Here is a 22,931-nt window from a genome sequence, read left to right on the forward strand (position 1 = left end):
AAAGTTCAGCACTTAGCACATTGCCTGATACAAACTAAGCACTGAATAAATGACATAATTATTATCACAATGATGACATTATTAATACTATTATTGGCCTAGTAGGGTACAGACTCTTTTTTTTTTTTTTTTTTTTTTTTGAGATGGAATCTCACACTGTCTCCTGGGCTGAAGTGCAGTGGCGTGATCTCAGCTCCCTGCAACCTCCGCCTCCCAGGTTCAAGCGATTCTCCTGCCTCAGCCTCTTGAGTAGCTGGGATTACAGGCACCCACCACCATGCCCAGCTAATTTTTTTGTATTTTCAGTAGAGACAGGGTTTCACTATGTTGGCCAGGCTGGTCAACTCCTGACCTCTTGATCCGCCTGCCTCGGCCTCCCAAAGTGTTGGGATTACTAGGCATGAGCCACCACGCCCGGCCAGAATACAGACTCTTAATTTAGATGACATGGCAATTCTTAAGGAGTGCGTGAGTTATTTCTGGCTATACAGAGAGGATTTTTAAAAGGCTGAGAAATATTATTTTCAAGGAAAACTGTGCCCACAGCCTATCACTTTCTATTTATTGCCTTTACTTTGCAATGATGCCAGTTTTGAAGAAATCCCATATGACTTTCAGTCAGGTATTTTGTAAGACCATCTGTCTTCATTTTGGCTAGTCAAGGAAATCCAATCCTAAATATGAATCTGTTGAGAGGGCTGGCTGTAACTGTCTTATTAACCAAGTTCCCACCTTGACCACCCAGATCCGGATCTATGTCCTGTTCTAAGTTGTTTGATGTGGTTCTCACCTCCTCTCTGAGCTCATACTGATCAATGATGCTTTTCAGCTTTTCTGCAAGCTCTGTGTTCTCCTGACAGAGCTTCATATTTCGCTCACTCTGCTGCTCAATCTGGCCCTGGATGTCCGTGAGGGTACTCTGGAAATGGCTTGTGATTTCCTTCCTTTTCTCTTCTTCCTCACGTGCCCGCTGAAGCGCCTCTTCCTGCGAATAAAAAGCAAAACATTTTGTTTAAATGCACCCCGGGTTTATAGAACTCAGGATTAGGTCACCCAGAGGAGATGAGTGTGCAGAGTAGGTGGGATGTTTTTTTTTCAGTTCTCTAGGGCTAAAGCTGCTCAGCCCCAAAATAAATGTATGAGTAAAGGTTTCAGCTGTGAGTACATAGTTACTCAGAACAGGTGCTGTGAAGGCCTTGAATTTGTAGTCAGTGATGAATAGACTTGTTTTAAAGATGACGGGTCTCTTGCTGAGTGAATGAACTGCAGCGATTTCTAACAAACACACAGTCACACAATTTTGATCTCTTGGCTGTGGCCTGAAAAAAAGGCCCCTTGAGTTTACTGATTGATGAGACAGATCATGTGTTTCTCTGGTTTGGTAAAGGGAGAACAATAGATCTTATATTTCCCTATAAAAACCATGGCATATTAATCACATAATTGTATTACCAAGTTTTGTAAATATAAGTGATCACAATAAAAATTTTCTCTTTGTGAGAAAAAACTTTCATCAAAGAGCTTTAAAAAAGGAAACTAAGATAGCATAGCTCAATTACAGCCATTCAAGAATATAAAAGGGAATCTTTCCAAATATGCTGGATATTATTTTGTTTTTGAAAGAACAATCATTAAATGTGTCACATAGGGTAATTAAAATGTTCAATGTAAATTTTGAATCTGAAAGCAATATTAAGTTTCAAATCTTCTTTAACTCTAAAGTGAAACATCTAATTTTCCTTCTTCCGCTTTGTTAACATTGAAGAATTGCAAATTAACTTTTATATCATTTCTGTTCTCTTTTCTCCTAAATCAAAACTCTCCATTCATTGCTAGCCACTGACAATGAGCTCCAATTTCCTCCATATCTATATTGAGAAGTGCTTTGTGATTGTTATTCTTTTCGAATAAAAGGGTTTAATCTTGCTACATCCTACCAAAGATAGAGACATTTACGTGGCTGACAAATGATACAGACATTTTAGGATTCTTTTCAGTTCTGATTGTTAATATGAAAGCTTGCTTCGTTGTTGGCAAGTAAAATTATACTGCATTTGATTGCCTACCAAGTTCAAATTATGTAACAGGATTTTTTAAAAGAAATAATAATAATTTTTAACAGAATTGTACAGATCTTTATCATAACAAAATAATGTGATCAAAATAAAAACTGATGCTGAAAATATATGCTCTGAAAATATTTTATCATTAGGTTTCTTCTTTCCTCTACAATAATAACACAATTCCTAACTCTAATGTGACTCCTGATATCAAAATCATAATTTATTCATGTTATAAACTTTTATTAAGCAACAACTTCTCAGGGGTATTGAAGATATCTGTACTTCCTAAACTGAAGAAATAAACTATCTGAGATATTATTTCCCTAAACTTTGTATACTAACACTTACTATATGTGTTTCGCTAAAAATAATTATGGCTACCAGTTAACAGCAATTAAATATATGTATGATTGTGATTGTTTCCACATTGGTCCTGATTAGCTTAAAAGTCAGCAAGTTTGGAATCAGAACTACACACCATGATTTGAATGCCATTTGTATTTATAAATATTCCATGAATGAATAAATGAACCACCCCATGCAAGTCTGAAGTTTTTTTTTGTTTTGTTTTGTTTTTTTATTGGGAACTGGTTATAGAAAGAAGGTACAGATGTTAGGATGGCACTAAATAAATGTCAAACAAAGAATCATAACCCCCAATCCTGGCCCAAAAGATGTCATCTTCCATTTATATATATATATGTGTGTGTGTGTGTGTGTGTGTATTTTTCTTTCTTTTTTTTTTTTTTTTTTTGAGATGAAGTCTCACTCTGTCACCCAGGCTGGAGTACGGTGGCACGATCTTGGCTCACTGCAACCTCCACCACCTGAGTTCAAGTGATTCTCCTGCCTCAGTCTCCTGAGTAGCTGGGATTACAGGTATGCATCACCAAGCCCAGCTAATTTTTTTATTTTTAGTAGAGATGGGGTTTCACCATGTTGGTCAGGCTGGTCTCAAACTCCTGACCTCAGATGATCTGCCCACCTTGGCTTCCCGAAGTGCTGGGATTACGGGCGTTGAGCCACTGCACCCGACCTATGTTGTTTTTCAATGAGACAAAAAGAAATCTAGCAATATCTTAAAACATTTGAGTCCATTGTTAAAGGATTTTCAATCATTTGGACAGCATCTGAGATAAAATTATCTTTTCTTTATCAAATACATTATTCAAAGTCAAAATAATGTCAGTAAAATTGAGGGATGAAGTCTGAGATAACAAAGGAAAAAACCTCGCAAGCATCATTGTGCATTTTACAACTGGTGCTGTGCCTGGCACATAATCCATAGGTATTCAGTAAATGTTTATTTAATGAATCAATGAATTATTAATTTATGTACAGAAATATGAGTAGCTTGGACTAGATCATTTCTACAGTCCTATCCACATTAAAATTCTGTGATATTCTGATAACAAATGCTTCTCATTTCTTTAGGAAAATTATGCTCCCTGAGACACTCACCCCTCTCTTACTAGGCAGTTCTTTTTCAGTATAGTTTGAGGCTCAGATTTATCACTTCAAATATATGTATCATTTTGTTGAAACAAACCCATGTCTCAGACTTTCATCAATCCTTTCTTAAGTTATCCTAAATTGTGAGGTTCTGTGTGTGTGTGTTTGACTCATTGAAGGAGCGGTTTTAATAATGAAAAGTAAAAGCTAAAATTTATGATGGTAGAAATACCTAGTTATACATTGTCTTTCTATATCTTCCCAAGCTCCCAGCACATGGATTTTAGATTTAGGTATACTTAAGCTGTTTCACTAGTATGGCCAAGGAAGCTCATATCAAGTTGACCCTTCTGCAAATAACAACTATAAACTCTGGATGAAATGCAAGAAACAATGATGACACCAGAGAGTAAACAAAATCAGACAGACTCTGGAGGGAAGTTGGCACTTGTACATGAGTTTCCTATTTTTTTTAGAGCTTTTAGCTTGAGAGAAATCTGCAGTTGGCAGGAGTATGAGGTGGGCAAAATTCTCATATAAAACATACCATCTTCCATATTGGAAGAATAAGAATACAGAGTTTTGGACAACTAGAGTCCCTCAACAGCGAGGGGGAGATCACCCCAAAAAAGAGACAGTCAGAGAAATAAAGCCCAGATCCTGTGAATAAACTTTACACAAATCTGATTGGCCTTGAGCCACATGTGTACAAAGCCATCTAGCTAAGTAAAAAAGAACTGAACTGAGATTTCAGCTGCTGCTCAAGAGACAAAGTTTATGGTTTGAATCTAACCAAATTAATTGTCTGCTTAAAAAAATAAAAAGTATTCAGCATATAGTAGAATCCAGATTCTCCACAACATAATAGTCACAACATCCAGGATCCAATAGACAATGGCTTGACATATGAAGAATCAAGAAAATGTGATCTATTCTCAAAAGAAAAGACAAGTAGAGGAGGCCTGTTCTACAATGCTGCAAATGTGGAATTAGCAGACAAGTATTTAAAAACAGGTATTATAACTATGGTCAGTGATGTAAAGGAAAATATTATCTCAATGAATGAAAAGGTAGAAAATCTCAGGTAAGAGATTATGTATAAAAAAAGAACCAAATGGAAATTCTGAAATTAAAAATTGCAAAATCTGAAATGTAAACATCACTGGATGGATTTAGAGCAGAACAAAAATAAGAAAAAAAAGAATCACTGAATGTGAAGATAGACCAATCAAAATAAGGTAATCTAAAAATAAAAGAGAAAAAGTATTGGTGAAGAAGGTGAAGATTGACTCGAAGGCCTGTAGGACAATATCAAAAGGTCTAATACACATAGAGTTAGAATCTTAGAAGGAAAGAAGATGGAGAGAAAATGGAGCAGAAAAACTATTCGAAGAAATAATGGCTGAAAAAAATTAAAATTTGGTAAAAGACATGTAATTACAGATACAAAAAAGCTTAGCAAATACCAAGTAGGGATACATAAGAAAAAAACCACTCCTGGCCATAAAGCAGTAAAAGTTCTGAAAGTGAAAGATCAATACAAAGGCCTTGAAAAGGGCAGAGAAAAAGGACATAACACATGTGGAGGAACAATAATTTAAATGATTGTTGATTTTCATGAAAAATTTCAAAAGCCAGTATAGTGGAACATTTATATAAGGCTAAAAGGAAAAAAAACCCACGAATAGGTTCTCTCAATGCAGAATTCTATATCCAATGAATTTAGCCTTCAATTAAAAAAAATAAAGATGTTTTAAAGATAAAAGACAACTAAGAGAATTGATTACCAGATTTGTACTGTAAGAAATACTAAAAGAAGTACTTCAGGCTGAGGGACATGACATCAGACAGAAATGTGAAGCTACAGAATGAATAAAAAGTATCAGGAATGATAAACATCTGGGTAGATAAAAGGGATAGTTTTGTCTTTAAGAAAAAATACATATTATCATTTAAAGTAAAAATTATAACAATGTCTCATCGGCTTTACAAAAGTATGTAAATATAATACATATAATGATGATAGCTTAAAGGCTGAGGGAGTAAATTAATCTATTTAGTTGCAGTGTTTCTACATGTTATGTGAAGTAATACAACATTAACTCCAGGAAGACTATGAAAAATTAAGAATGTATATTATAATCACAGAGTAACTACTAAAGATAATGCATAGTGTTATAATTTTAAAATACAAGAGATAAATTAAAATGTAATTTTAAAATATTCAAATAATCCAAAGGCAGGCAGGAAAAGAACAAGAGAAACAAAGTAGAGGTGACAAATAATAAACAAATAATAAAATGGTAGACATATATCAAACCACATCAATACGTACATTATATGTTAATGGACTAGTGCTGCAATTAAAAGGCAGATACTGTAGGAATGAAAAGAAGTAAGATCCAGCTATATGCTATCTTGAAAGGATGCACTTTAAATATAAAGACCCAGGCTGAAAGTGAATGGATGAAAAGAGATACACCAGGCAAACAATAAGAGTAAGAAAACTAAAGTGGCTAAATTGATATCAGATAATGTAGACATCAAGACAAAGATTATTACTGGCCTGGCGTGGTGGCTCACACCTGTAATCCCAACACTTTGGGAGGCCGAGGTCAGCGGATCATGAGGTCAGGAGTTCAAGGCCAGCCTGGCCAAGATGGTGAAACCCCATCTCTACTAAAAATACAAAAATTAGCTGGGCACGGTGGCAGGTGCCTGTAATTCCAGCTACTTGAGAGGCTAATGCAGAGAATTGCTTGAACCAGGGAGTTGGAGCTTGCAGTGAGCCGAGATTGCGTCACTGTATTCCAGCCTGGGCGACAGAGCAAGACTCCATCTCACCAAAAAAAAAAAAAAAAAAAAAAAAAAAGATTAGTAAGGGACATTTCATAACGGTAAAATCACCAATAGGACATAATAATCATAAATGTATATACACCTAATATTAATGCTTCAAAGTACATAAAGCAGAAATTGGCCTAATGGCCTAATTAAAATAAGCGGACAATTCCACAATTATATGAGATTTTTAACTCTCATTTCTTAGCAACTGTTAGATAAAAAAATTAAAAAAAAAAGATTTAAAGCTAATTGTTACTTATGGAACACTACACCCACCATCTGAAAAACATTCTTTCGAAGTACATATGCTATCAAGATAGAGCATGTATGATAGGCTATAAAAATTAAATAATACTTCTAAATAATCCCTGGGTCAAAGAAAAAATTAGAAAATTTGAAAATATTTTGAATTTGAATTCTGATTTTGACATTTAAAATATACTTAACCTTGGACAACTGATTGGGATTGCTGAGTGTCAGTTTCTTCTTCAATAAAGTGGAGATATTAACCTTCACTGGGTTATCGTGAAGATTAAATGAAATAATGTATGTAAAGCACTTAGCATAACTTCTAGCATAATAATGATACTTAATGTCGTTCATAATGAGAAGCCATGACTGAGGGTATATGGGCACACTTACAGCGTCTCCTGCTACTTCCATCATTCTGTCTTTGTTTTTTTTGGTGGGGGAAGGTCTCTAACCAGTTGGATGGTATTAATAAGATCTCTCTCTCTCTTTTTTTTTTTTTTCCTGGGGCATCGCTCTGTCACGCAGGTTTTAGTGTAGTGGCACAATCATAGCATACTGCAGGCTCTAACTTCTGGGCTCAAATGATCCTTCTGCTTCAGCCTCCCGAGTAGCTGGCACTGCAGGAATGTGCCACATTCAGCTGATTTTCTTGATTTTTGGTAGAGACAATGTCTCACTATCATAAATGTTGCCCAGGCTGGTCTCAAATTCCCAAGCTCAAGTGATCCTCCCACCTTGGCCTTCCAAAATGCTAGGATTACGGATGTGACCCGCTGTGACCAGCTGATCATTCTGTCTTTCACTACTACCCAAGAAGACCATGCTGTATCATTCTACTCTTTATATTTCTTTGTTGATAAATGATCCCGCCCTATCTGATTTAATTTTTATCTCCTTACTGTGTAACATTACACAGTGGATTTACGTAGACACACAAGAGATTTATGCATCCTTTGAATCCAAATCTTGAGTTGAGGACAATGCTTCCATCCTCAGGCCCCCATTCAGCCTGGGTGTCTGTCTTCAGTACCATTGTTGACAAGACGCCAGTAGCCCATCTCCTAAAACTTGCAATTTGAGACTTCGACTTCATCACGCTGGTTCTCCATTTCCCAGATATCAAAAAGCAATTTGGAAAATGAGGAATCATGATTATCTTCTATTTTTTTCCTAACTCAATTGTACAAATTCAGCAATGATTTTCATGTACTCTGTTTCTTGAAGTCTCTCTTTTTAAATGCTTATAATAATAACTACCTCACAGGAACCTTGGTATCTAATTAATTATTGTTTGTCAAAAGCTTTAGGATCTTCAGCTGGAAAGGGGATTGGGGAAGCACACAATGTCATCTTGGAGAGCTCTGCATCTTGCTATATTGAATGGAGCTAGTGTCTCTGTGTAATCAAATTGACCACACTGCTAGGGCTAACGCTGTAATTAATGAAACCCGTGCAGACCCAATGAAGTGAACAGTCTATTATTTTTAGATTGAATAATTAAGCCCGAAGAGCTTCAGTGCTTTTTCCAATAGCTTCCTTTTTTTTTCAGATGACTATTGACATTTTGGTTCTCAATCTCATTTCATTGTGTCAATTCGGTGTGTGTCCATTTATCTCATGTCATGCAGAATTCATTATAATACCAAAAATGCTGAATCTTTACAAATGTATTTTTTAAAAAGAACTAAGGCCTACCTTAGAAACAAACTCAACATAATAAACAAGTAAGGGGAATGGTATGCATTTTATTAAGGGCCTGCACTGTGTCAGGTACTATGTGGGTACCTTACATATTCAACTTCATCTAATTTTTTCCGAGCCACACAGTGAAGCTGGTCTAATCTCCATTTTATGGATGAAGAAAGTAGCTCGAGGAGGTAAAATTATTTAAGGATACCAGCAAGCAAGGGGCAGAGGCAGTATTTGAACCCAAGCCTCTCTAATTCTAAAATTCACACTCTTTCCACGAGTAGCAGAGGCCTGTCTCTGTGCCCATTCAAGAAAGTATGTTATTCTGAGCCATTGGGACATACCTTGAGAGTCTTGTTGTGTCTCTGCAGCTCCCGGCACAGACTCTCCAATTTGCTTCGAGCGAGGATAGCTCTGCTGTGTTCACCTTGTAACTGGTCCTTTTCTTTTTGAATTTGTACCTGTTTCTTTTGGAGGAGCTTTAACTTCTTTTGCTCAGTACGATGTTCATCCAGCTGTACACATGGAGATACAAACATGAAAGAAAATGGCAGGGATCTCCTTGGAGTCGATAGAAAAAAAGCAAACTTAAAGATTACTCTATGGTTGTTTGGAAACATTCTTTGCTATTATCACTTCCTCTGGAAGTAAATGAAATTCATAAGTGTCACCTTTGTAGTACTTGAAGGTATAGTTTTCAGAGCACAGCATTGATAGGTTTTTCATTATTACTAGTCTCTTTTTACTTTGATCTATTTTTGGATGGTCTAGAAATATTTTTCCTGAGTCTATCTAACCAATATTGAATAGCCAGACAAAATCGAAAGGCATGCCTTGGAATCTGTAAACTGCCAGAGTTCCTGACGATGCCTTGCATTGAGGCAGTGATCAACAGTCTGTCTGCCTGGGTTGCATTTTGTTCGCGTAATTCTTCCTTGAAACAAGCTTCTAGCACTATTTTTAAAAATAGGAAAGAGAAATGCAGCCTTCTGGTAAACAGAAGATGAAGTCCTCTTCTTTATAATTTTGGGCTCTGAGTGTGGATTGTTTGTGTGTGGGAAAGGAGAAGAGAAAGTATCCTTCCACTACCTAAGTATTGACGGGTTTTCACCAAACCATCAGAAATAGCTACTGCATGATTCAACAGCATGAATAGCAAATATCTGTAACATGCCTTGCTGCTCCCCACCCACACCCGCCCTGTGCTTATAACAAATAGATCATTCTGCTGGTTTCTGCTGAGTCCAGGTGAACTCTTCTCGTGTTCCTCCAGCAGCCACAAATGCCCTGGAACATGAAATCAACTTACTACTGTACTTTCCATCTTGGATGCTGAAGTTCTAGGATAGGATTGTCAGTAAAATGCAGGACACCCCGTTAAATTTAAATTTCAAATAAACAAGAAATAATTTTTAGCATAGGTTTTAATATATTCCAAATATTGCATGAGACATATTTTTGCCAAAAAGTTATTTGTTGTTTATCTGAAATGTAAACTTAACTGAGTGTAATGTATGTTTATTTGTTACATCTGGCAACGTTATTATGGAGTTCTAGACCTGGTGTGGGGAGCATGGGGATAAACCTCAGAAGCCTCCAGAGAGAGATCAGTGGACTCTAGGAGTGTCGATCTCAGACTGACCATCACTGGGGCCACATTCAAGCAGCAGCCGTTTGTCCCGAGCCATTTCCTCCACTGGCCTTAGTTCCTGTAGTGCCCAGATGGTGATGAAGTCAGGTAAGTACTAGTCCTAATAACGACTTTGTTGATGAACAGAAAGGAAAAGCCCTGGTTCTTCTGGACCTCAGGTGTTCTGGTGCCTCACAGAGCCTAATGCAAATGGATACAGATGCCACATGAGCTCTGACATGTGCCTCAGTTTCCCCATTTTAAAAAAGCCATTGGGGCCAGGCGTGGTGGCTCATGCCTGTAATCCCAGCACTTTGGGATGCAAGGCAGGCAGATCATGAGGTCAGGAGATCAAGATCATCCTGGCCAACATGGTGAAACCCCATCTCTACTAAAAATACAAAAATTAGCCGGGCGTGGCGGCGCACACCTATAATCCCAGCTACTTGGGAGGCTGAGGCAGGAGAATTGCTTGAACCAGGGAGATGGAGGTTGTAGTAAGTCGAGATTGTGCCACTGCACTCCAGCCTGGGTGACAGAGCAAGACTCCATCTCAAAAAATCATAATAATAAATAACAAATAAAAAGCAGTTATTCTTTCTGAGCGAGATGAACACCTGTCACACTTTCTTCAGTTCACATTTTATTTCTTTCCTCTCTCCCTCCTGCCACCCTAAAATAAGCATTTTAAACCCTTGCCAGATAAAACTAAGGCTATGTATATATGATATTCTATCTTCAAACTTACGTGCAATTTCTAGCTACTAGTGGAAATTAGCATTGTAAAAACAAGACCCATATTACTGAAAATATTGATTGAAATGGATATGCTCCTTGGAAAATAAATAATCTGTTATTTCTCATGCTAAGCTTGCTCATAGATGTGATCCTTTCATTTTGCACCATAGTTATAAGATAGGCATGAAATTTCTTTCACATATATTTTGATTTTAAATGACTATTGTCCTTTCTTGAAATTTATATATTGTAGATCGGGCATGGTGGCTCATGCCTGTAATCCCAGCACTTTGGGAGGCTGAGGTGGGCGGATCACCTGAAGTCAGGAGGTCGAAACCAGCCTGGCCAACACGGTTAAACCTCGTCTCTACTAAAAACACAAAGATTAGCTGGGCCTAGGGGCGGGCGCCTGTAATCCCAGCTACTCGGGAGGCTGAGGCAGGAGAATCGCTTGAGCCTGGGAGGCGGAGGTTGCAGTGAGTTGAGATCGTGCCACTGCACTCCAGCCTGGGTGACAAGAGCAATACTCCATCTCAAAAAAAAAAAAAAAAAAAAAAAAAAAAAGAGACGAAATTTATATATTGTTATTATTCTTGCCATTCTGGTTTAGACTTTACTTTCTGAAGATGAAACCTATATCAGGGTTTCTGAACCCCAACACAAGTAACATATTGGGCCAGATAATTTTTTGTTGTTGGGGCTATCCTATGCCTTGTAAGTTGTTCAACACCATCCCTGGCCCCTACCTGCTATATGCCAGTAGCACTGCCCAATTGCAACACCCCAAAATATCTCCCAACAGACATGCCTATTGTTGCCTGGTGGACAAAACTGTCCTTGTTTAGGGAACTCTGCACTGTGTGGCTTTATCTGAGTGTCAGGAGGAAGACGCCCTATAGGTGTTTCATAAGTTGAAAGAGAAATGATTTGTGCTTGCTCATTATCCATTTAATGTTTTATTTTTATTTTTAATTTTAATTTTTTTAGAGACAGAGTCTTGCTCAGTCACCCAGGCTGGAGTGCAGTGGCACAATCACTGATAGTTCACTGAAGCCTCAAACACCTGGCTTCAGTCATCCTCCTGCCTCAGCCTCCTGAGTAGCTGGGACAACAGATGCGTGCCACCATGCCCAGCTAATTTTTTTTGTAGAGATGGGTTCTCGCCATATTGTCCAGGTTGGTCTTGAGCTCCCGAGTTCAAGCAATCCGCCTGCCTTGGCCTCCCAAAGTGCTGGGATTACAGGCACGGGCCACTGTGCTCAGTCTATTTTGTTTCTAATATTAATCAAGATAATACACCAGAACTTTCCTTTATATTTTAAAAAGTTTAAATTATTAACAAAGTAATTCAGCCAATATTCAAGTGATTCTTGGCATCGAAGACAATGAAAATACACATTCCCTGCCCTCTGGGTTCTTACTGCACAGCTTCAGTCAAATGCAGGCTTTGCGATTTTACTTAGGCATAGTCCTTCTGTACAATTGTAATAGGCATATAGAATGTCTGTCTGTAATTTCTCTTGTTTTCTTTCTCTTTTTTACTAAGTTAAAAAGTAAAATTATTGCTAAGTACTAAATTAAAATCCTATTACTGATGTTGTTTTAACTACATAAGAAATGAGGAAATTAAATGCAAAAAATATTTCTCCCAGGCCATTTCCTAATTTAGTCATGAAGTGTCCTTACTTATTAATGAGCTTATCTTTATTTATTAATGAATACAATGTCAGGTAATATTACAGGATTTAGACTCTGCAAGGATGAGTGAGCTAGAGTGGCAGTTTGATTCACAGCTTTGAATTTGATGATTTATTCCATGTGAACACTTATATTTCAGTCATTTTCTATATTAATATCCAAATCAGTGAGCAAGGAAATAGGCTTAGTCTCCATGTAAAAAATTGAAATTCCTCATAATTTTTCTTTTCTGAAAAGGAAATGTAATAGGTTTTTTGGGTCAATTTTCTCCTATTCATTTTTTCTAGGATGACCTCTCGGGTTTGAAAGTTTATTACAAGAGATGATACAAATGCCAAAGTATAGCAAGTAAGGCTTGAATTGAATATGGTATCTGGGAAAACAATCTCTTGTTTATTGGGGGTGACTGCTTTGGTAGGAGGATGAGTAGGTACAGGGAGTTCCCTGAGACCAGGATGAACAACACTGGCTCATGGAGAAAATATCGGTAAGTCTGGAAAAGTGATGCTTCCCCAATGTACTGCCGTGGGACTGCAGCACCATACATCACTTCCTGTATTAGTCTAGAATGCTGCCCAGTCCCTTCAAGTATAGAACATGGTGCTGGAAATGAAACATGAATGGCCTTGGTATGTGTTGGTAAATTGAAGGGGCAAAGGAAAAACGACTCAGAAAATACTAAAAAGAGCAAGGATAGATAGGTGAGAATCGCATGGAAATGTGAGAGTGGGGGCCAGATTTGGAGAGAAAATATTATTTTTGACACCTAACTTATGGTATTGAAATTCTTAATAGCCAGTGCAATACAAGTTGCAAGAAAATTGATACACTGATACTTGCTTTGTGAGTTTCTACTGCTCTTTTGGGAAGCAATATGGCCATAAAGTTTAAAAACCAGAAAGCACTCATCTTGTTTAATTTGGTAATCCTATTTCTGGAAATTTTTCTTAAAATCATAAAAAAGAAGGAGAAAAAACAAAGCTGATACGTGATGATGTTCATTGCAGAAATATTTGGTAAAGCAAAATAGTGAGAGGAATTTAAATATCTTCAAATTATTGAATCAGTAGATACAGCCACTTAACGGAATATGATACAACCTTTACAAAAAATATTTATGAAGACTATATATTATATGGAAAAATGCCTGTCATGTACAAAACCAGACATCAACTTATATGTACCTTATGACTGTAATTATAATTAAAAGCATCTCTGCATATACAGCAGAATAGGAAAAGAATACACATAAAACAAAGTTTGTATTTTACATGAGGGATTAGAGGTATTTTTATTTTGTGTATTCACCACTATATATATTCATAATGTAGTTTGTATGTCTAAAAATAATCTAAAAATATTGTTGGCAGTGTTAAGTAATCAGCCAGTCACTTAGAGATTCAGAATTTTTCTGGATCTATTGCATAATAATTCAGCATAATAGGATGCATCAGGTAGAAGGACAGAAAGATTACAGGACTAGATTCAGAGTGAAAAACAAAGAAAACAAGTCACTCACTGAAGTGTACTCCATCTACAGGGATGAAGAGTCTGTGGGCCTGAAGCTTATTCAGTTTTGGAGGCCCTCTTAAAAAAAAAATTAAAGCGAATTAGGCCCCGGGCCTCAAAGGGGTCCATGTAAGTGAGATGTCCTGAGGTTTAAGCTTCCTTAGCTGCAATGGTAAATCTACTGTTGGGGGCAGTTCAACCTACTGTCTGGAGGAATTTTTTGCTATATGGAGTCTTAAGTTTCATTCTCCTGTCACTGTTTCTTCAAAAGAAATAACTGAAAGAACTTGTATTTTGCCCCAAACTACTTTTTATTTGCAACTACATGATTTCATGCAATTCTTCTAAACAACAAGGACACAAAATAGACTTCTTTGTGTATAAATAACTTACATATGCCCCATATAGTACATGTTGAAAGTTGCTAGAACAGCTCTTCCCCTCCTATAATGTTCTGGTATCCAAGAGTGTTGATGCGCAATATATAAATGCCAAGTCCAAGATTAAAAACTCAGGCAACTGACTAACTTTTAAAAAGTTCCCCAAACTATGTCAATATATCTAAAATGTATATATATACATTTTAAGAAAGATTATTCTCAATAAGTTCTATTAAAAATAAGTTCAATTGTTTGGTCCATCTAACTTCACTACTATTAGTATGAGCTTTCAGTCTACAGTAAGATTTGTTTTACCTTTTTCTCAACGTGACACCAACACAATCAAAAGGAGCTAGTGAGGTGCTAACATGTGAGAATCAGCCCAGTGATTCTGGTCACAATACATTTCAGGGAGAGGAACCCATGTCGCTGGGATTGGGTGATATGGTTTATTTTCCTTCCCTGATTTGGATAACCAAATGGAACAGATAGAGATTCTGATGGGAATTCCTTCAAAAGAATTTTTGTAGAAGCAGAAATAAAGGAGAAGGTTACTGCCGAGCTTTATTAGAGAGGATGCCACATCTGAACTGTGGGTCTCATAGTCTGCAGGGTTAGCACACAGACCTCAGATGTTGGTCTTTATAATTCATTCTCAGATTGGCAGGTGTTTGTTTTTCCTTGAAACTAGAGGCACTGGGCTCACTAAGTCCTCCCCTTTTCTCCAACCAGCCAATTTTAGAGTTACTAGTGAGGAGACAGTCCACTTTGAGTATTCTCTGATGGTTGAGAGTAGCTTCCTTTGCTCCTAGGGGCCCCAATTTATTGAGAAGGCGGCTGCCTAGGAGCACTTAGAACAGGGTACAAAACAATTCACATGAAATGCTTTGCTATTGTAGGCAAGAGGGAGAAGAATGAGGATCAAAGATAATAAATACAGAAATGGACCAGACTAGAATGTGCCATGAACTGAAGGATGGCATGACTCAACCCCCTGCTGTCTTCCCTTTGTAGCTCTCAAAAATCCTAGGTAGGAGAACTGAGTGAAAGTTTGAAAATATGTTATCTATCTATCTGTCTATATTTATTTATGTATGTATTTATATTTAGAGACAGGGTCTTGCTGTCACCCAGGCTGGAGTGCAATGGCACAATCATAGCTCATTGCAACCTCAAACTCCTGAGTTCAAGCAATCTTCCTGCCACAGCCTCCTGAGAAGCTAGGACTACAGGTGCTCATCACCATGCCCAGCGAATTTAAAAAACTGTAGAGATGGGGGCTCACTATGTTATCAAGGTTGGTCTTGAACTCCTGGCCTGGGGCAATCCTCCCACCTTGGCCTCCCAAAGTGTTGGATTACAGGTGTGAGCCACTGCACCTGGCCTGTTTATCTTTATATTGAGTATATTTCTATTTTATTACAAAACTAAAAAGAACTTTAAAATATCTACAATTTTCAATCACATATACTTCAGTCTCCTAGCCCCAAAATTACACACATATTGGAGGTGGTGGTGGACACTCCAATTCTAGCCTCTTTCTTCCTCTTGCTGTTATTTCTCAACTTTTCTTTCCTTTTTTTTTTCCTTAAGAAATTCTTCTTTTATGAATTCTAGCTCAGGCTTGTTCAAAGGTACCAGCCATGGTCTTTATTTAATGAGGTGCCTGAAAAACTAAGTCTCCTTTTCTCAGCTCTAACTGGAGCCTGAATCTTTCTGAGAAAAGAAGCTAATCAAAGATCTTACCAATTCAGCATACTTCTTGAATAAAAAATCGAACTTTTCTTCAGGTGTTGGCAACTTGTTCAGATTTTGCATTAGCAGGTTGGCTTCTTTGCCTTAAAAAAAAAAAAAAGACATGAAAAAAATAAGTGTTGAATTTACAGTCAGGTGATAAGGGCTGGAGTCTCAGATTGACCACTTGCTAATTATTCCCCACTTTGGCCAAGCCATTCATCTTATCAGATGTAATTTTCTTTCCTATAGAAAGGATGACACCTACTTACAGAGTGAATGTTAGTTGGGAAGTTTGTGAATGTGTGGCACAGTGTGAGGTTCATGGCAGACTCTCAATAAATGTTTGCTATAACAGAATCCCCCAGTTTTCATCACAAGAATCCATTCTTATTACTCCTCCCTGTATTCTTCAGAATCAAAAGATTTTATGCATCAAAAATACTGACTTTCTGAAAGACTACATCACCCATTTTCCCATTTGAATTAACAAAAAGGAAGCAAAACAGCCAATCAAAATTTCTGACTAGTATGAAACAGCAACACGGAGTTGCTAGGATTCCAGCCAAAAGCAGAGAAGCTTGATGAAGTAGCCTGCCCATTTTTCCCCTGTGTTTTTCGTTCTTTTGGTAACTCTTTTCCCTCTTTTAGAGGGAACCAAGTTTCTCTTTTTTGTACATAAACCCATTCCTTGGGATTGGAGTGGGAATACCTCTGATCCTGTTTCCTACCAAACAGAATAAAATCATTATAGAAGGAAAACCAAGTGAATACATGGAGGGCCTTTTCACAAGCCTTTTTGTGTCTCTGTGATAATGGACGCAGCCTTCTCTGGCCTTCCTTTCCTTCACCTAGGCCTTAATATCCGTTGGCAGTTTCATTTTGTTTCCAGTTGGAGCTTATGCTATATTAAAAAAAATTAACCCTGTTAAATAACAATGAACAGGTGGGGCATTTTTCCCATCCCTACCTATCTATGAAAACCACTCTGTTTAATCAGAGTAGAGTGGTCAAGCCACACAACAAAGCCCACACTTCCTGATATAAATCTGCTTAAGAAAATTAACAACTTGGTTGGGCGAGGTGGCTAACACCTGTAATCCCAGCACTTTGGGAGGCCGAGGCAGGCGTATCACGAGGTCAGGAGTTCGAGATCAGACTGACCAACATGATGAAACTCCGTCTCTACTAAAAATACAAAACTTAGTCGGGCGTGGTGACGCGCACCTGTAATCCCAGCTACTCAGGAGGCTGAGGCAGGAGAATCATTTGAACCAGGGAGGCGGAAGTTGCAGTGAGCTGAGATCGTGCCACTGCACTCCAGCCTGGGTGACAGAGTGAGACTCCGTCTCAAAAAAAAAAAAAAAAAAAAGAAACGAAAATTAACAACTTTGACTTTTCCCCCAAGAACAGACATTTCCCCTTGGCTAGAGTACTTGCTTTCATCTTGGAGAGACATATATGTCATGAAATTAGGGTTGCCAGATGAAATATAGGACATGGGGCACACTTGTACTAAAAAATGAGTGGTGTTTACCTGAAATTCTAATTTTTCTGGACATCCTGTATTTTCCTTTGCTAAATCTGGCAACCTTACATGGAATCAAGGAATTTGATGTCTAGAAGGAATTTCAAAGAGCATCCAGACTAATGGGTTAATTTCATGGATTTTAGTATTTAAGGCCCAGAAAAGTCCAAAGTTACATGATTAGTGCTGGCAGAGCAAAGGCTTGAATCCAAGGCTTGTCTCCTTGTTCTAAGTCACTCCACTCTCATGTGGAATTCTGATGCTAGAGAAACCTAGAGAAATAGGAAACTTTTTTTTTTTTTTTGAAAAAATGACCTCATTTCCAACAGTTAGTTTGGTCTATCTTTGCCTAGTGAGTCAGTTCAGATTAGCCTAAGACAGGGGAAGGTGGGTGTGAGTAGGGTCCCTCCCAGCTCTCCAATTATGGCCTGTGGCATCTGCAGCTGATAATCACTGCTGCCTCGCCCCTGCCAGGCATGTGCTTTGGTTATCCCTCTACTGACAGGGATAGATTTGTATTGGTCAGGCCATTCCTTCACCCTTGTCTTCAGTCCAGGGAAGGTGCCCACATAAAGACTACAATCCCAAGTTAGAGTGTCATCTATTAAAGTCAAGAGACTGTACCCTTGATCATTCTTGGCCCAGGATGCAATGTAGCATTTGGCCCATGGCAAGTGCTCAGTAAATGATGATAATAATAGAATAAAACAAAGCTGTCCAGGCGCGGTGGCTCATGCCTGTAATCCCAGCACTTTGGGAGGCTGACGTGGGCAGATCATGAGGTCAGGAGATCGAGACCATCCTGGCCAACATGGTGAAACCCCATCTCTACTAAAATACAAAAAATTAGCTAGGCCCAGTGGTGGTGTGCGCCTGTAGTCCCAGCTACTAGGGAGGCTGAGGCAGGGGAATCACTTGAACCCAGGAAGCAGAAATTGCAGTGAGCCGAGATTGCACTGCACTCCATTGCAAACAGACAAATGAAACAAAACAAAAACAAAGCCAACTAGCTCAAACTCATATCATGGGAGTCAAATAAACAATGTCATGAAAACAACTTTTTGTGACCAACTAGAGGAAAAACAGGTCTTACTCTCACCTGTGATGTTTTACGTTTCCTGGGATACGGCTCAGTGTGTGTACTGAGATATAAAACCATTACATGTCTTGTTTGGGAGAGATAGAAATGAGTGAGTCCAAAGGTTCTCGCTTTCTTCCCACATTAAGTATCTTCTCCTCTTTAGTTTTATTTTCTGTAACTGTGAGAAGAGGCTTCTTTTGTTTGTTTTGTTTTTTAACCTTCACACACTCACTGAGGTCTCTTTTTGCTCTAGTCTTTTTGCTAGAAGGTTAACATCCAGGTACATCAATATGCCTTCAAAAATTATTCCTCCCGCCAACCAAAAATCCAGGAAACAGAATTTCTGTTTGTAAGTCTCACAGGAAAAGCACTAAAACTGGAAATTAAAAAAAAAAAAATCCGGCCGGGCGCGGTGGCTCAAGCCTGTAATCCCAGGACTTTGGGAGGCCAAGACGGGCGGATCGCGAGGTCAGGAGATCGAGACCATCCTGGCTAACACGGCGAAACCCTGTCTCTACTAAAAAATACAAAAAAAATACTAGCCGGGCGCAGTGGCGGGCGCCTGTAGTCCCAGCTACTCGGGAGGCTGAGGCAGGAGAATGGCGTGAACCCGGGAGGCGGAGCTTGTAGTGAACGGAGATCGCGTCACTGCGCTCCAGCCTGGGCGACAGAGCCAGACTCCGTCTCAAAAAAAAAAAAAAAATATATATATATATATATGGGCATGTGCAGAATTCATAAGTTTATGACATTACTGACCTCAGTTTTTAAACTTCCATTGGTGTTGTTGGACTAGGGTGCTATGTGGAGTAATCATGAAGGAGGGGAGTAGACAGAGACTTGCTCATCATCTACAAAAGGCTATCATTACATCTCCATGGAAATAGGGTCATTTGGTGACAGTGTCAAACACAAGAGGAAAAACTGACTTTATTCAGGGACGCTTTATCAGGAAGGAATCACCTGCCTTCTCCCTAATGTGTCCTTCCAAAGCAAGCTGCATTTCTTCCTCATGAAAGCTAGGAAGGCATGTGGGAATGTAGCCACCGCGCTGCGAAATTCTCAGCGTGGTAGGAAGTCTACATGAAAGTGGAACCACCTGTGCAGTAGACACAGCGCTGTCGCATATGGCTGTGGTCACTGGCACAATTTTATTGGAAGATGGAGAAATTATTTTTAATCAAAGAAACAAAAAACTGGCTGGGCGCGGTGGCTCATGCCTGTAATCCCAGCACTTTGGGAGGCTGAGGCGGGCAGATAACGAGTTAGGAGATCGAGACCATCTTCGCCAACATGGTGAAACCCCGTCTCTACTAAAAATACAAAAATTAGCTGGGTGTGGTGGCGCGTGCCTATAATCCCAGCTACTCTGGAGGCTGAGGCAGGAAAATCGCTTGAATCAGGGAGGCAGAGGTTGCAGTGAGCCGAGATTGTGCCACAGCAGACCAGCCTGGCAACAGAGCGAGACTCTGTCTCAAAAAAAGAAAGAAAGAAAGAAAAGAAAGAAAAGAAAGGAAGAAAGGAAGAAAAAGAAAGAAGGAAGGAAGGAAAGAAAAAAAGAGAGAGAAAGAGAGAGAGAGAGAGAGAAAGAAAGAAAGAAAGAAAGAAAGAAAAAGAAAAGAGAGAGAAAGAAAGACAAACCTGAAATTAAAGGCAACTAAGCCAGCTGAAGAAATGTGGACCAGGATTTTTCTGAAACTTTTAGCATAGTAATGATTGTTTATACTAAGTTTGGTGACAACTTATGCAGATTTAATGTGTTCAAAACTATGCCTTTTCTGGCCGGGCACAGTGGCTCACACCTGTAATGCCAGCACTTTGGGAGGTCAAGGCAGGCAGATCACCAGAGATCAGGAGAACCAGCCTGGCCAATATATAGTGAAACCCCGTCTCTACTAAAAAATACAAAAATTAGCTGGACCTGGTGGTGCACGCCTGTAGTCCCAGCTACTTGGGAAACTGAGGCAGGAGACTTGCTTGAACCCGAGAGGCAGAGGTTGCAGTGAGCTGAGATCGGCCACTCTACTTCAGGCTGGGGGACAGAGCGAGACTCTGTCTCTCAAAAACAAAAGTATGCCTTTTCTCTTCCAAAATTTTTTTTTAAGAACTTTGGGGTTAAATTTGATTATGAATAGGTACTTGTGTACCTCTCTAACCACCTTCCTGATTTCCATGTATTGTGGCAGAAACTTAAAGCCAAAAAAGACTGTGAATGTCCCTCTTTCAAATGTTAGACCTAGATTCATATTTCACTGTTAGTTTTGTTATTCTTCTAATATGATATGATTTCTAAAACTAAGCATGAGATAAATAATTCCTGAGCATCTATAGATATCTTTTAAGGGAAGTAAAATTCATGTATGCAGAGGATAGGAAGGAAAGTATTATTAAATTCATACTGGACTAAGGATGGAAGATCTGGTTCCAGAACCAACTCTGCCATCAACTAGTTGAGTGATTTTTTTTTTTTTGTAGACTCTCAAACTCTCTGGCTTTAATTTCCCTGTCTATAAAATTAGTGGGTTGACTAAATGGATTCTGAGTTCAACCTTTAAGATTTGGTCATTTCACAACTAAAATAGCTTTCACCATTTTTAGCTTGATTTAGATAACAACAAAAGTAAAAGCAACATTGTTTGGATGGCATATTTGTTATCTTAGACTATTATGATCCACTTTTTAAATTTACAAAGGTTCTCTTACTCCTCACTATCACCATTCATTGTCAGGGTTTTCGTTCGCTTGTTTCATTTGGTTTTAAGGCTTCTAGCAGTTTCGAAAATACCACCTAGCCTGTGTTTTCTTATCAGATTTTGTTCCATTTGGCTGACATTTTCTATCTCTTCTCTTTCAGTGGCCTTGTCAAATTTGCAGGGGAACTTTGGCCTCTCACTCAGTAGGAGAGTGGATCTGATCTGAAGTTCTTAATAGGTCAACTGATGATGTGCATACACTATTACCAATAACGAAAATAAAAATATTAGAAAAAAACAGTAAAATATTCATCCATCCAATACCTACCTTGATCAGAAGAGAATACTAATAATTTTTCTCAAGACTTTTCTCTCCCCTTCCATCTGTTTCTGTAAACTCTCCTCCCTGTCAAGGTCTGGTCTAGGTTCTAGCTTCTCTATGAATCTACTTGTCAAGTTTTGTCTCTGCTTATTCCTCTTTCCCTTGAATTTCTCTGGTCTTCTTACCATCTCCTTCAGAAAATTTAGTCTCCTTGAGAAAATACCATCTCCTTCAGAAAATATCAAAGCAGCAGGTTATTACTCTCTCAGAGAAACTAGAAATCAAGCTAAAACAGATGAAACAGACTGTCTGGGAGAGTGACCAGATCGTTCAAAGGAAGACTAGGGGCCGGGCACAGTGGCTCACGTCTGTAATCCCAGCACTTTGGGAGGGTGAGGTGGGCAGACCACTTGAGGTCAGGAGTTTGAGACCAGTCTGGCTAACATAGTGAAACCCCGTCTCTACTAAAAATATAAAAATTAGCCATGCATGGTGGCACGTGGCTGTAATCCCAGCTACATGGGAGACTGAGGCAGGAGAATCGCTTGAACCTGGGAGGTGGAGGTTGCAGTGAGCTGAGATAGCACCACTGTACTCTAGCCTGGGCAACAGAGTGAGACTTTGTCTCAAAAAATAAAGGAAGACTATGTAAATGGATGTCTGAAGACATTTCAGAATACTGATGTCCTAGTCAGGAGCCTCTCAGAAGGTACCACTGAAGCTCACTTGTAACTAGAAAGACAAAATTCATTAACTGAGCTGTAATACATGCTCCTTAGCCAATATGATGCTTGCTTCTGTACCACTTTGGTCCTACGATGACACAAGGTCCATCCCTTGCTTTATGACTAATCTCGCAATCACATCAACTAGATAAGTAACATTTTTTGGCGGACTCTGAAACTCCCTAGGCTTCAATTTCCCTGTCTATAAAATTAGTAGGTTGACTAGATGGATTCTGAACTCAGAATAGCCCTATGAATGAACTTTGTTTTTCTCCTAGCCCACATAATGTTGTCAAAGAAGTGATAAATGAGAGATACCTCTGAGCCTGGAGGACACGAGTAGGAGAATGAAGCAGATACTTTAGATGTGAACACGGCATGGTGCTGCATAATGGGAAATCTGTTTTCATTTCTTTCATTTCACATGCCAAGGGGAAAGTGACTTTACCCCCAGAGAGATTTTTAAATATTCCCCAACTGCTCTGGTAAGTACTGCGTTTATTGTACAATATGCAGCCTGAAAAGGAAAAATAAGTCCTGGGTGCTTGGGTTGTAGAGACATTTCCCAAATATTCAAGGTGTTCTGGAAAAAA

General features: G+C 38.7%; 1 protein-coding gene across 3 annotated transcripts in view; it reads right to left on the bottom strand.

The window, feature by feature from the left end:
• TXLNB (taxilin beta) overlaps positions 1-22,931 on the bottom strand; it is a 63,945-nt gene that overhangs the window by 36,168 nt on the left and 4,846 nt on the right. For all 3 annotated transcript variants that reach the window (XM_074037145.1, XM_074037146.1, XM_005551986.5), the window contains exons 2-4: positions 16,002-16,093; positions 8,645-8,815; positions 791-985 (exon numbers count right to left, since the gene is read on the bottom strand). In XM_074037145.1, coding sequence (XP_073893246.1) covers positions 791-985; positions 8,645-8,815; positions 16,002-16,093 — 458 coding nt within the window. The remainder of the gene's footprint in view (positions 1-790; positions 986-8,644; positions 8,816-16,001; positions 16,094-22,931) is intronic.

Source organism: Macaca fascicularis, chromosome 4, assembly GCF_037993035.2.
Source record: "Macaca fascicularis isolate 582-1 chromosome 4, T2T-MFA8v1.1".
NCBI classification, from domain to species: domain Eukaryota; kingdom Metazoa; phylum Chordata; class Mammalia; order Primates; family Cercopithecidae; genus Macaca; species Macaca fascicularis.